The sequence below is a fragment of the Dicentrarchus labrax genome, unplaced genomic scaffold (assembly GCF_905237075.1).
Source record: "Dicentrarchus labrax unplaced genomic scaffold, dlabrax2021, whole genome shotgun sequence".
NCBI lineage: Eukaryota > Metazoa > Chordata > Actinopteri > Moronidae > Dicentrarchus > Dicentrarchus labrax.
In genome coordinates this window covers 15,597,234-15,612,336 of record NW_026136707.1, presented here as the reverse complement: position 1 = coordinate 15,612,336, position 15,103 = coordinate 15,597,234, and the positions used below count along the sequence as shown (strand labels likewise).

Below are 15,103 nucleotides of genomic sequence, written 5' to 3'. Positions count from 1 at the left end.
ACAGTTTGAAATAGCATTTAGAACTTAATGATGGCAGAATTAATTACAGAAGATATAACTCAGTTGGGAACAAAGATATGAAAAAACTCTGAGATAGCAACTTAACTCTAAAAACGAGGCCACTTGATAAACACGACCAGGATGCACAGTGCCACAAGTTGTTCTCTACAGGCTGTCTGAGTACCACTTATTTTTGTTTGCTTTGTCCTCTTTTTTCATGCTGGGAGAGAGAAGTCAGCCTCCCAGAACAGCAGAGAGTGCCAGACTAAGACTGGGTATTGTTTTCCAAATCATTTTCTTTTATTTCTTTCCATTGGGAAAGTTTAATTGAGCGTGTGTGTGTGTGTGTGTGTGTGTGTGTGTGTGTGTGTGTGTGTGTGTGTGTGTGTGTGTGTGTGTTAGGACTGCTGATTGGGAGATGTGTGTTGAACTCGGCGCTTCTGTCCCTGCGCACTGGAGGCTCCCCCCTCACCACTCCTCTGTGTTTTCGTGCTCGGCGCTCACACCTGGAGTGACAGAGGGGGGGTAGAGAAGCTCGGAGCTGTGATGAAGGCAGCTCACAGTGCTGCTCAGCCTGCGTCTCCTGCACAGCGACTGCAGGGTACATTTGGAGAACAAGTCAGAAGGGAAACATCCAGAGGGAGGGGGGATGCGCGCATGTGACAGGCTTTGGACGTTTCCATTTGTACCAGTCGGGCAGGGAATTGGATCTCTCCATCGGGAGCTGCGTTTTTAAGAAAAAAAATCAACAAAAAAAAAAAATCACCGGCGACTGGTATCTTGAAACATTGCACGCCTCATCCGTCGCCCGCGGATCTTCACAGCACCATGCGAGCAGGAGAGACGCGCCCTGTGCCATGCTGAACGACTCTCCGACTCTCCTGCTGGCTCTGACCGCGGTGGCCGGACTTCTCCAGCGATGCCAAGGCTGGAGCGACGAAGACCTCCTCCTGCCGCCCATCAACTCCTCCAACAGGTTCCTGGCCAACCTGGAGGTGGACGTGCGCTTCTCCAAGAGGTCCGTGGAGGAGAGCGAAGCCTCGCCCGACGCCGCGTCCCTGCAGACTCTGTCCCAGTGCAACGTGAGCGTCCAGAGACTCCTGCCCACCTCGCTGGTGGCCCGCTGGGACAGCAGCTTCGGCTTCCAGTGTGATGTGCTCATCTACACCACCAACAACCACGGAAGGGCTTTTTTCTCCGCGTCTTTCAACAGGGCGATCTCGCCCGTCGTCATCGAACATCTCGGGGTCACCGGGGGTCAGCAGGAGCTGCGGCTGTGCGTGGGCTGCGGGATGTCCCGGTACCGGAGGTTTGGTCAGGGCAGGTCGAGGGGCCAGCAGACCGGGGATCAGGTCACTTTCTGCTGCGTGGATTTCAGCCTCGACGAGCTGAAGGGGGACAAAAGTTGGAGGCTGAACAGAAAGCCCATCGAGTCGACACTTGTGGCTTGTTTCATGACTTTGGTCATTATTGTGTGGAGCGTTGCTGCTCTCATATGGCCGGTCCCGATCATTGCAGGATTTCTGCCCAATGGGATGGAGCAGAGGAGACCGAGATAATTGAAATAATCTTTACTATAATTAGCCTGTGCTGCCTATACTCTAATTGTAGCCATTCAACTGTTCACCTGAATGAATGAGTGCGGAGCTTTGGAGAACTTTTTGATCAAATGCTTTAGTTTTGGATGTTATTAGACCTCCTCCTCCTCATTAGGACAACCAAGGTAAAGTATGATGGATTATACTAGCCAATAGTAATCTATACTGGGACCAACACCAATGTGTTTTGTATACCCTTGTAGGCCTTCCTATAGATTATGTTAGCGTCAACTGTGCAAACTTTTCTCTTTAAACAGTGTTTGTATAGTTTTTAATATTTCTAGAAAGTTTTTGCCTTATCCCATGTGTAGGACTTTTGCACTGAAATCTGAACTTTAAAGTGTGCCGTCACATATATAACCTATAGTCATGTTCAAAGTAAATGTAGGCTGATAGTTTTTTTTTCCAATACACTCTGAAAAATAGATGTTGTTTATGACTGACTGAAAGGGTTTCAATATTTATATTGTTAGATTTATAATGTCAAGTTCAATATGCGTGCTTATTTGTATTCATGTTACAACGGTTTAAATGAAAATAAAATTGATTATAGGCTATAACTCAGATTCTGACCTGGTCTCTGTAGCCTAAATCAATTTGCTTCAGACTTATTTTAAGTGAACACAGCATGTGATCCAAAGGGGGAAAGGATCTGAGCCAACGCTGTCAGAGTCTTTAAGAGACACACTCAGTTTCCCATTTTATATTACACCTAAAGCTAAACATAATGCAGCCTAATGCAACAGTTTGTGGTGCTGTTTAATGGTTTTGCATTATGTACAGAGTTGTTCCTCATTGATAGAAATGTAATGAACAAAATAATAGTCACAGCTCCATAAACTGCAGCCTCAAAAATGATCACAATGTTGAACATATGATCATGACCAGAAGGGCATCTGTCACTGATTATGTTCTACTTGTTATTAATTAAATGTGACCGTGACTAAATGCAGCAACTGCCTCATAAGACCATGCTTGCTCCAGAAATGTGTATCAAGAGTCTGCTGGCACGGATTTTATATTATCTCACGATACATTGTATAAAAGCCCGACAGCTTTAATTAAAGCCTACATGTGGCCTTCTCCAAATTTCCTTTACCTAAGTGAAGATATGGAATTATCAGAGTACTTTTACTTTGATATTTGATAGTGTATATATATATATATATATCTCAAAGTAAAAGTACTCATTTGGAGCAGCATTTTAATATTGTAGCTGGTTCAGGTAGTGTAACTTTATATGCTTTACTGTTGGATAATTTAATGTACAGCAATTCCTAAAAGCTCATCATTCTGCCAGAGTAAAATAAAGGCTATTAGCTAACTCTGCCAGGGTCAGGTCACCTCCCTGCCCCTCCTGTCTATTGTGTGCTCTGTAGATAAGGATTAGGAGAATTACTCTTCATCTCTTACAAATGGTTATTAGTACAGTAATCTGTTGTTTTCACCACGTACAACCTGCCCTTTTTTAAAATATGTGAGCAGGACATACTGGTGTAAATGTGTGTCAGTGCATGTTATGTGGCCTGATCCATCAACAAACTGACTGATCAGTTTGTGATGACGACAAATTCAGACAGACTCAGCACGCCTTAAAGATAACATTATCAATCAGCCTGTAAAAACAATCTTTTAACAGACATTTATCCTTTTACTCCTATGGGGGAAATACTCCCAGTTGCCAGTTTATTATACATCTTGTTAAATCTGATGCAGTCTGATACAAGAGCCCTGCAATAAATCCTCACTTCATGAAGGTTTGAAGTGGGGTGGACAAAATAACAGAAACACCTGTCTGCATAAGACAACACAGTTAAACAGCAGCACAAACTACATCTTCCAATATGATCACACAGCTGAATCCACAACATTATAATTTTCATGAAGGGAGGATTTATTGCAGGGCTGTTGCATAAGACTGCATTGGTATATTATATAATATCAATAAAGAGAAATTACTTTAGAAAATATATAGCTCATGCTGACCTTACGGCGCTATAATATTTCATATGGTGTGGAGGCTGGAATGAATATAATAGTATGTGCTTTATTGGGCATTTTCAAACGTTACTTGTATTTCTAATTGTAAATAACTATGTATCAATTTTATTTAGCAAAAAAAAATAACCTGAGTGATATACGTTTTTTAACTTGTATCATTTAAATCACGGACGTTACAGCGCATACTGTACCTGTCAAAATGGCCGACCTGGCCACGCCCTCACATTACCTGCTGCTCCTTGCACTCTGCCTCACTGCTCACACACTCACACAGACAGGAAGTGGAGGGCTTGCGTCTCAACAGCTACGACCTGAGCTTCACGAGAGGAAAATGTGGCGCATGAGGGTCGCAGATGTTGACGAGAAGCAATGAAATGTGCGCAGATCTCCTCTGATTTCTCTCAGGATCAAAGTGGTAGAACTACACTGTAGGGCAGCATGTCCTCATCAACAGTCTCTCTCCAGATTTTACTTCTCACAGCCATCGCCTTCACTGTATCAGGTAAGTTACAGCTTAATCATTAACCAGAGGGACAGATTTACTTATTTAATGCTGCTGTTTAGATATTGATACTGGTTGTTCCTCAAAATATAGCACATAGTATTTCTAGGCTGTTTATTGTTGTGCTGTTTACTGCTGATGTGGCTTGTTGATGAAATTATTGCTACCTGAATGACTTAAATGAGTGTATTGATTAGTTTGGTCAGAGTAAATGGAGTTGTAAGGCAGGATCAGGATAAGAACAACAATGGCAGGAGAACTATATAGTTTAAGTTGTTTCAGGTTTTGTTGGTTCTCACTAACTGAAACCAAAATGATCTGATGTGTCATGTGTCAGCCGATAGGTTGTCTGCTTTGTGCACTTCAGGAACATATACACATATAGAAAGAGAAATAATACAGTGTAGTAGAATGATGTGTGACACAATAGAGAGCTGACATTAGGCTGTGTGTGAAGCTCTGTTTGCTCAGTACAGGCCTGGTTAGTCATAGAGGGAGTGAGGCCAAGCTGTATGCCTCACAGATAGTCATTCTGACTCTGCTAACAGTGAATACAATCTTATATTTAACATGTAGCAAGACTTATTCATGCTCTGAAGTGGTGATTTCATTGTGTTATTTCTCCCTTTTCTCTTCATAAAATGTTCATGCTTTGTATTCTTTCCTCCAGGGGCCCAGAAGCTGACCGTCACCCCTGACAGAGGCACCACCATCACCATCAGCACTAATCAGGTCAAAGGTTGCAAAGTGTGCACTGGGGCACGAAGCTCACGGCGATGTCAAACATCCCTTCAGCTGAAAGACAACACTCCTGTCTCAGTGGAGTTTGAATGCCCCAGAGCTGAAAATGTGTTCAGTGTGGAAATTGTGCAACATATCAGTAAGCAGTCTCTCTGAGTGAAAAATAAAAGGTGTTATTTGAATGTTTATCTTATTATTAAGTCATCTGTTAATATCTCTACTCAGAATGTACCACAAAGTCCTGCAACAGCCACATCATCCAGAAGGACTCTGGCTCACTGCCTTTGCTGGCTTTTAACCGCAAGTTCATCTGGAACCTGAAGGCCTCAGCGCCTAAAGCATTCAAAATAGACTTCAGGAAGGCAGGTCTGAGACAGATTAATGTTTCGGAGAGTTGTCCAGACAGACACAGCTACACCCTCAAGGCCTTCCAGACGACAGGGAATGTGACTGTAGGGAAATACTGCGGAACGGGACCCATCAGTAGTGCTCAGATACTGAATCAAGGCAGCTTTTCTCTGGATGTCCCGGCAGGACAGAAGCTGCAAAATGGCCAGTTTGATGTGTCTGTCGGGGAGGAAATCAAATGTGAGTGTAAATGTTGCGGTCTGAATAACTCGTATGTGTGTCAGACATCATTATTTGACTGTTGTTTGTGTCTTTTTGTCTCTTGTAGCCCTTGCCAAAGTTACACTGACGTTACCAAAAGGGTCCTCGTCCTCAGACTTGCTCTCTCCAAACTACCCGGACAGTTTTCCCGATGATGACGTGATGGAGTGGTACTTTCAGGTCCCGGACAAACACAAGACAGCTCTTCAGCTCTTAAAGCTCAGAGAGCCGCGTTGTCTGAAGAAGGACACAGCAGTGGAGTACCACATCAAAGCGAGAGTGGCATCGGTGCTGAGGCTGACAGACCCCCAGCCAGAGCAGTTGCTTGGAAGCTTCTCCGTGATGCTGAGGAACTGCGAGATGAACAGAAGTCAGGCTGGTTCTCCTGGACTATCACTGAAGCTCAGGGTGTCTTCTTCAAGTTCATCAGGTCTGTACATCATCTGCGCTTGATGCTGCCGATTGGTTTGAATTGCATCACAGTTTTAACGTTTTATCTCTGCCAAGATGGTTATGTATTTGGCCCTCTGAAGATTGTGTTAATACATCACAAATATTAAAGAAATAAAGTGGTAAGATTGACGTTGAGCCAGAGAAAGGTTAAGATTTCAGTGCTGATCTGGATCTCAAACAACGTAGTGTTTATATTTAACTGTAAATGTGAAACTAAGTGAAGTCTAGGAATATTTCTATGGATGATTTAAAGGGTCAAAATGTGTTCAACCAAAATTTAAAGCTGCTATAATACTAATGGATCAAATGACTGTGTAATATGAAAGTAGTTGCTTGGGATAATCCAGAGGGAATCATCACCTAGGGAGCATTTTAGCATCTTTTAGCTTATTGTTTTGGTTTTCCAGCCGACAAGTTTGCTGTTTTGGTTCACTCTCACTGTTCTCACCAGGGTCATTTTTGCACACATCAGACAAACTACCTGCCCAGCTCCAAACAGTAGAGAGACAAAGTTAGCGACTAGCTGGTGAACAGAGTAGATCATTCAGTAGCTAAAGAGCAGATATTTCCCTCAGGAGTTAGTAGAGCTCAAAACCAGAGCTAAAAAAGAGGGAATACTGGACTTTCATTCGTACAATGGGCAGAAGCACGACTCCAAATTGATGATAATGTTGCTTTGTTTCCACTGGATGTGTAAACACACAGCTGTTTGCCATATCGGCTTTATAAGGTGATAAAATCAGCTTGTTCTGCTGTCGCCAAGTGGAAAAAAAAAATTAAGTCAAATATTAAAATTCAAATGAGTAATAGTTACCTCTACTGTCTTGTTTCAGGGGTATAATAGATACGATTTGTGTTGCAACTATTCAGTTGAATGACAGCAGTTTTGTCTTTGTACACAAGCAACACAGAGAATTGTTCGGAGTTGGACAAGGTTTTATTCGTTCAGAAAATAGCTTAAGAGATTAATGATGTCTCCTCTACTGTGCGTGTTGCAGCAGGCATGTTATTACTAAATATAAATTATCTTGAATCTTTAGTTTTCCATTTTCATATCATGTTATAACAAGGGTTCAGTTTAGTCTGGGGTGTGACACAGTTTTCCCTTTAGGAAACAGCTTTAGTGTGAATGAGTAATAAAAACAGTGACGTGGAGAGTGGGCCTCGTAGCCTTTATCTGCCCCCTCAGGATTCATGTTAGGGGAGCTCTGACATTGCCTCATCACTGAGTCATGAATGACAGCTGTGGCACATCACCAGGAAACACTTCCTTCATCGACCAGGGATCACGTTGCTTTATCAACCAAATCAGAATTCAAATTCCCATTGGGCATGTTTGTGATGGATGTTGGTTTCCGCTCGAATCCACTTGGCCGTGTGTGTGTGTGTGTGTGTGTGTGTGTGTGTGTGTGTGTGTGTGTGTGTGTGTGTGTGTGTGTGTGTGTGTGTGTGTGTGTGTGGGAGAGAAATGCTAACATCTTTTTTTTTTGCTTTCTGTAGTGTCATGTAATGTGTACAAGAGACAAATGGAGGGTCTTTCTCTTCACATTGAGAAGCTGAGACCAGCATCCGACTGCAAGATGAATATAAACTCTGAAAAGCCGAAGGAGAGGATCACAGTCACGTCTGACAGCGTCCTGCATTTCCAGGGCTGCCTTCCTGAAGACGTACAAGTCACCGCCACGAGAGTCATAGGTAAATGCAGATTGGAGTGTTGAGCAGCTTCCCTGGGCCTTTTTAAATAAGCCTCAAATCGTTTTTTTTGGCTAAAAAGACCTTGAAAGTAACTGAAAAGTCTCTGTCCAAATGAAAATTAGAAACCTAATTTATTAGTAGTTAACCTTGTGGTGCAGATGCCAGTTTTGTCACTTCACAATTGTACGTTTACACTGGTTTCTGCATGACCCAAATAACCAGATTTTATTTAGTATGGGAGGTTAAAGAACTGGTTCACCCAAATTACAGTACAGACATTGTGTCACTTTTTTATTTGTATCCAGATAGTTTTGGTTTAATTTGTTCAGGTTTTGAGAAAAGTATCTGTCAAGTGCCTCCAAGGGAAAGCAGTGGCAGTGAATGTGAATTTGTTTGTGGTCCTCACAGGCAGCATTGCTCTCTGGATCCAGATTAAGAGTGACACTATTAATTCAGTGTTAGCAGTTCTCCTAGGGTCAATTTCTTGGTTAGAAATTAGTTTCTATTAGACAGCTAAGACATTGTTTCCAGACAGAGATCTTGCTCTTGACTGCGTGGCTATTTATAACTAGCTAACACTCCTAACACCTCCTATTTCGCATTACATGCATACAGTTTTGTAATATTGGTGAACTGACCTGTGGTTCCTGAAGACAGAAATTCAGACTAATTTCGGAACCCCTCTTGATTTAAATTACCTGCGCTTCCTTGTCAGGGTGCAGTCAACTCAAAGACTGCCCGAAGACTCAGGTCCGTCTGTCGTCGCCTCAGCTGCCGGACTGCCTCCCCGCCACTCTGAGCAACGTGACCTGGCATCTCCGTCCTCCTCAGCACGGTACTGTGGAGCTGACCTTTCCCCTTGGGCCCCTCAAGCAGTTGCTACCTTTGCAGCCATGCAACGACAGCATCGTTATCGAAATGGCCGAAAGTGACGGCATTACTGTTGGACAGTTCTGTCCTCAGGGAGCCATAGAGAAGGTCCAAATCCACAACAACGTGTCTGTAACTGTGTCCGGCATGGAGAGTAAAGGAAGGAGTGTGCTGAATGCCATCTTCAAAGAGGAGATATCAGGTAACAAGCAGCTACAATTGAATGGAAGATAAATAAATGAGATAAATGCATAATTTCAGTGATATTCTTTTTATTCCTATCCAGAGAGATACATATTCACTGTATCTCCAAAGAAAGACACTCCTGTTCTTTTGGCTACACCTGGTTGGGCGGTAGGAATGAAGTCTTACTCCACCGTCTCCTGGATCGTCTCTGTTCCCCAGAGGATGGAGGCGCACCTGATGTTTGCCAACCTCAGCCAGCCCAAGTGCAGCAACCGCCACACCAACATCAGGGTGCAGAGGCTCGGCAGCCCGGAGGAGGACTACAGCCGCAGGGAGGACGAGGAGGCCGACGCTGAGATCACTGTCTCCGAGAGCTTCTACCTCAACATGTCCAACTGTATGCCTGAAAGAGGACAATTCAGCGTCGTCACCCAGATCACCCTGCAGAAGAGCAAGAGTAAGGATACATTATTTACATCAGAGTTTTGTGTAAACTGGGAGACTTTGGACTGGATGTGTTAATGGATCACATAGGCATCATCTCTAAGATTAGAGCGTCATGGTACTTTTTAGCTTTTTACTATTTATTCATTCATTTATTCAACCTATATTTAGGAGACCTTCATTTACTCTGACATTAAGTCGTATTTCTGTTTAGCCATGCTTAACATAAATCCACAGAAATATCCCAACAACTATTCAATGAATTGCCATTAAAGTTGGTACAGATATTTTTGGATAATTGTATCATTTTTAGGTGACACAAACTCACTAACACACAAAACTAAGATGATGACCGCGGTAAACTACCTGCTTAGCATGTTGTAACTGTCATTATGAGCATGTTAGTATGCTGACGTTAGCGTTTAGCAATTTATTTTTTGTGAAGTATAAGAAGCCAATCAATATTTGTAAATCTCAAGGCTTCAGATTTTTCTTTCAGGATTTGTATGGACAATATCAAATTTCATTATGAAGATTTGTGACAGAAAGTGTTAATAAAAGATTGTATTTTTTATTTGTTCTGTCTCATTCAGACCGTCTGCTGACTATCATCCTGAGCGTGGTGGCCACCCTGTTGGTCATTTTTGTTGTTGTGCTAGTAGTGATCTGTGTAGTGGTTAGGTAAGTGCATCTGCTTTATGTTTTATCCTTTTAAATTGTATTATTTGATGCTTAAGCTTTGTCTTAATAAACTTCATGTCTTGACTGGTCAACTGATATTTGTAGGAGATATAACTCAACTCTCATTGTCTTGCCTCTCCTGCCAAACAGGAAGAAGAAGAAGAGGCTGAATCATCAAGTGTCCATCTACAATCCGAACGGCACCAGCTTCCTGCCAGGAGCCAACGGCTTCCCAGCAACCCACGAAGACAACAATGATCATGAGTATGCCTCCATCGAGGACACGCTGGTCTATACGCACCTGCTGAGAAAGGGGAACGAGATCGGCGTCTACGGAGAGTTTGACACGTACCGACCCTTCGTGGGACAAACAGACTCACAAAAGCCGCTGGTCCCTAAAAACGCAGGTGATGACGACATGCAACGCGGGTCTTTCCAGCAGGGTCCTCCACTTCCCGTCAGGCCTCCAAGCCACGGCGAGCGCCTGATGGACAATGAGATTTACCAGACCGAGGGCCAAAGTGACGAGGAACGTTCCCCGGACCTGGGCAAGCGGCTGGAGCCAGAGGGAGGAAACTGATGAGAAGATTGGATTCAGCTTTCTGCTTTTCACTTGACCTACGAGATAATCATTCCCTGGCATCTGTGTGATTACCTGATGTTCAGCCTTTGCAAGAAGCCTTTTTTTTCCTCTTGAACATAGTTTTGCACCGAAGCCAGGCACACAAAATAACCCTGCTCAAACCTGCCTGCAGCTGTTACCTTGTTTTAGCTCAGATGAAGGCACATTTGGTGTTTGGCAGTACATAATCATCCTCTTTATACCAGGTTTTGCCACTATAAAGAGATCTTGTGTAGCTTTTAGGCAGTGAATATTTGCCATCTGAGATATTTTGTACATATTATGGATGTTTATACAGGAGCGAAGGTGTGTGCTGTTTACATGCTGAGTTTTTCATTTTTATCTTTAAACTGTTGAGAGTACTCCTCTGCTGTGGCAATGCACTGCATTTTTATAGCACCATCAAAACATGATGGGCTGATGATGGCCCGTATTGCAGGAGATTGCACCAGCAGTGTGTGTGTGCATGGAGTATTCTCTCTATATTATTTATCACTGCTTTTGCACCTGCTATGGAGACTTGTAGGTACAGCATCATTACACCATAAATGTGCCTTGCAAAAAGGTCAATACACTTCAGCTAATACAGATCTTAGAGTTGTTTTCAGCCATTTTGGTCCAGGGATAAATGAAAATGTTGTGCTTTTGTTCTTTTTTGAACCCACGCTTTTTGGGAATCTTCTGCTGCTAGCTAAGAGAGTTTGTTTTCTGCGTGTGTATCAATGAAATCACAAGTCAGAAACCATATTTTACTATTTATATTTTACCCCCTTCTGCTGGACTAGGATGACACATTGCTCACATACTTAATTGCAGTATGTGAGCAAAAAGTTACATCACACAAAGAAAAAGTCAGTATGTTTGCTGGTTGACTGAATTGTGTTATTAATTACAGGCTGTGTGGGGCCTATAATTTAACGTAAGTAATGAGTGCTCGTGTGTTGTTGTGAAGTGTGGAGCAACCAACAGATGTAAAAGGTCATGGTACAAACCAATTCCTAACTAAGTTACAGATTTTGTTATGTGAAATTCAACAGTTTGTACATTAACAGGGATAGAAAATAACAACACAGCATATTAAAATCTCTAGTTAAGGTATTGATTGTGATATTAGTTATAAGAAGATGCAAGAATGTTATCTGGTCTCATTTAAGGAAAATCAGGTTCAAGATGTACGATGAAACTTGTGAAAAAGACTGAATGAATAAATGAATTGTGTGTTTGTCTTGTAAAGCCATGTTACCTCCTGCAGTTCAGAGAATAAACTGCAGAGGGAGACACTTCAAAGTTGCCATAAAAACATTCTCACCCCTTTTTTGCACTCTGAATGTGAAGTTAATTTTAAGAGCCATGTAAAATATGAACATAAATACTCTGATGGACTGACATAGAGAGGTAAAGAGTCTGAGATGAGGACGCGCTCACTAGAAAAACACTGCTGACGTCAGCAGATGTCCATGGAGACATCCAAACATGTTGATCTGATGTAATCTTTCTTTGGGTGGGTAAATTAGAGCAGCAGTACAGAAACTAATGTTTTCATGACAAGAAAAGCGTGGGTGGGTGGAGACATTGCACTCATCAAGCGGGGACTCTTCTGCAGAAATGTTTTTAGAAATGTACGAGCAGGAAACATTATCTTCCCTGTACACTGTGCCCCATGTACATCCTCCTCTCTGACTATAATATATATTTTCATGACTTTCTGAAGTGGTGACACTTCAGAAAGAAAAAGAAAACCTGACATCCTCATTGTATTGGTTATCTCAGTCCTGACCTTTCTGTTAATGTTCACATTTCCTTAAGTTGTGAAAAGTTCTCAATACACATCATTCATATACAGTTGCTCAAGTTAACCCTTTCCTCAGTGTTTTTGGAAAGGAACTTGTGACCTTTTAACCACACTGGGGTTGAAAAAAAAAAAATGGGAAGAAGCCTGCAACCTAAAACCAAGTTTGTTTCGTTATTATTATTAGTTGAAGCAGCCAAGTTCTTTTATGAGTTACATAAGTATTTTTTAAGCAAACATTGTTTCTCTCTGATGAAAAATTCCCATTGTATCTGCTGAATGTTTGACTTGAGCAAGGACTTAATGAGACACATGTTTATTAACATTATATAATGCAAAATAGGCAGCATAACTTGACATTTAGAGCTAGAAAGAAAGAAAGAGAGCCACAGAAAAGGCCCTTATAATGGTTGTTCTTCAGTAAATAAAAAAAGGTTTATTGCATTCATTAGCAGATGACACAAAAATACATAAAACAAAGACAAGCCATCCAGTGGTGTTTACCTTCATGAATATCTAATATTCTTTGAAAACACGAGTTGTTAAATGAATGTAAATTATCTCAGTGAGTTTAGCTTATACAATGACATGCTGTATCCCAGACCGCTGTGAGAAGTCAAATGACACCTGAATGGCTTGCTCAAGAAAATGTGAGTTTAAGAAAGATGCAGAACATTATTTTTCAATGTATTGCATGAATGTACCCGATACTCTACATGTTTCATTCTTTACTGCAAGCAGCGTTTATCTGCACAGAGTGACGTTAATGTCAGGAATAGGCCCTCAGACGATGTTGAACTCACACACAGAAGCCTTTTCTGCCCTGCAGCTCTCATCAAACCACTTCCCGTTGGCTGTGGTGGAGAGGATGGCACAGTTCTGGCTGCGCCCCCCGTCTGGCTGCAGGGTGATCTCTGTCTCCCAGTTCTTGAACCGCACGCTGGAGCCCGATTGGTCCACCCACTGGCCGTCGGTCACCATGTCATTGACGCCCAGCCAGATGTGCTCCTCTGGGCCGATGCTCTGACGGACGTAGCTGTAGAGCTGGTCGTTCTCGTCTCCTGACAGAGGAGTGGCCAGACTGCCCCCTTTGGCAATACAGTCATCACTGGCTGTGTGGAAGGTCTTCTTCACTGGGTCAGCCAGGAAACACTTGCCGAGGACCTTGGTGCCTCGCAGACAAACTGAGGGGGAAATTAAGAGATAGTCAGTGTGGCTCAGGTGTATTTTGTGTTCTCCATCCATGGAAAGATGTTAAATCGGTGGTCACAGTCTGCCACTCCGTCTTGACTTTTTTATTTTACATATAGCTTGGTCTGTAAAATGTATAAACAAAATCTAATTGTGTGATATTTGAGAAACAAAAATACCTGTCTGTAAAGCTTGATTCTCTTTCAACAAATTCAGCTCTTGAACAATGTCATTAATCTGTTTCCTCAGCTCCTCAATTGCAGCGTTGTTTGCAGAGTCTGTTGGAAACAAAATGCAAAAAAAATTATTCTAAAGCATGATGCACTCAGTCAATATTCCCAATGAACTCTCTGATAGTACTTCAGCGCTGTTATTCTGCAAAAGTTTTTCATGGATTTAACAAGTGATGGCATTGTTTTCATTTCCAAATGTCAAGTTACTATCGAAGTCCTACCTTTCTTGCCATTTCTTTTCTTGGAGGAGGTCTGCTGGGACGAGCAGTGTGCCAGCAGGAGAAGGCAAAACATCAAGCAAACCCCTCTAGCATCCATAATACTTGGAAAAACACTTAAAATCCACCGTAAAGAAACTTGTTTTTGGTGCAGCACCACAAAAAGCTCCTCGCAGCTCTGAGCGCTGGCCAGACTGCTTGTGTTTTACCCGCCCGGAGTGAGTGAGGAAATCTTATCTCAGAGAGAACAAATGTTTTACAGATGTTTAACAGCCGTTTGTGTTGCTTTTGAAATGCTGAAGGGAGATGGATGGTGAGCAGGAGTTAAGCAGCATTCAGACAAGCATGACTTGGGTTCCACATGTTTGTAGGTTACCAATAATCTGTCCGTCTGTCTGTCTGTGTTGTTTGTGTGAGTATGAGTGTATGTGTGTGCCTATTAAGTGTGTGTTGTGTCACATTTATTACACAAACAGAATTTAAATGGGCCTGCTTCATTTTTTTATCCAGTATCTGCATCTTTCTGTGCCACTTTATAGCAACAAATATTAAGCTACAAACAGTTTTGTAAGTGCCTTTTCATAGCTGCTTGCTAATTGAACCGTGCCTTTTTCCTGTCAAAAGGGGGCCTGTTGTGTTTCTGCTGAGGGCTCTAACAGGCCAGAGGTTGGATATTTTGGGATTTGTCCCACAGCCCACATCTGGATCTCCTCAGTGAGCTGGACGGGATGCAGTAGACACGTGGCAGAGACTTATATAATGTGGAAATACTGTTGGGAATTTTATATTTGTTTGTGTTTCATGTCTTTTTTGTAAGTCCTCACTTGAGATTTCAGTGACCTCTGCCAACAAGGAGAAAGCTGTTTGTGTCTCTAAATGTTCAGTGATGCCTGATTTCAGTCTCTGAATACAGAAACCTCACAGCCAAATAACACATTAAAGTGATGCGATAAAGACCCCCAGGACTCTCATAGTACACCCTGTCTCCTGTATATGTAATTTTAGGTCTTGTAATTAAATCGCGGTTGGAATTATTTCAGTTTTCCCAGCATACTATAAATGTTCATCCCTCCCTTTTCCTCATTAGACCTAAATACATCTGAATTTAAACATATGGGTAAAGCTTGCTACCAGGAAATATATAAGATTGGAATGGCTCCTACTGTTAACATATAACATAATAAAATATTAGGATCCTTTCTTTTATAACTCACTTACCACAGACAATTAGTAATTATTTGCAGGGAGAAGGTCAAAGAAGTAATAGAAA

The 15,103-nt window shown here is 42.1% G+C and overlaps 3 protein-coding genes across 3 annotated transcripts; 2 read left to right on the top strand and 1 right to left on the bottom strand.

Annotated features, from left to right (window-relative positions):
* The first annotated feature begins 372 nt into the window (after positions 1-372).
* LOC127366665 (transmembrane protein 158) lies at positions 373-2,162 on the top strand. The gene has a single exon (XM_051405826.1). The coding sequence runs from the start codon at positions 858-860 to the stop codon at positions 1,557-1,559; it is 702 nt and encodes a 233-aa protein (XP_051261786.1). The 5' UTR covers positions 373-857; the 3' UTR covers positions 1,560-2,162.
* Positions 2,163-3,844: 1,682 nt separating this feature from the next.
* Positions 3,845-11,716, top strand: LOC127366660 (CUB domain-containing protein 1). The gene is made up of 9 exons (XM_051405817.1): positions 3,845-4,101; positions 4,772-4,981; positions 5,068-5,430; positions 5,519-5,881; positions 7,405-7,599; positions 8,315-8,671; positions 8,756-9,112; positions 9,693-9,780; positions 9,931-11,716. Exons 1-9 carry the CDS (start codon positions 4,038-4,040, stop codon positions 10,358-10,360), a joined length of 2,427 nt encoding a protein of 808 aa, XP_051261777.1. The 5' UTR covers positions 3,845-4,037; the 3' UTR covers positions 10,361-11,716.
* A 775-nt stretch (positions 11,717-12,491) lies between these two features.
* On the bottom strand, positions 12,492-14,153 carry clec3ba (C-type lectin domain family 3, member Ba). The gene is made up of 3 exons (XM_051405827.1): positions 13,837-14,153; positions 13,562-13,660; positions 12,492-13,375 (listed from the first exon to the last, which is right to left on the bottom strand). The coding sequence occupies exons 1-3, from the start codon at positions 13,931-13,933 to the stop codon at positions 12,975-12,977; spliced, it is 597 nt and encodes a 198-aa protein (XP_051261787.1). The 5' UTR covers positions 13,934-14,153; the 3' UTR covers positions 12,492-12,974.
* Positions 14,154-15,103: the final 950 nt, after the last annotated feature.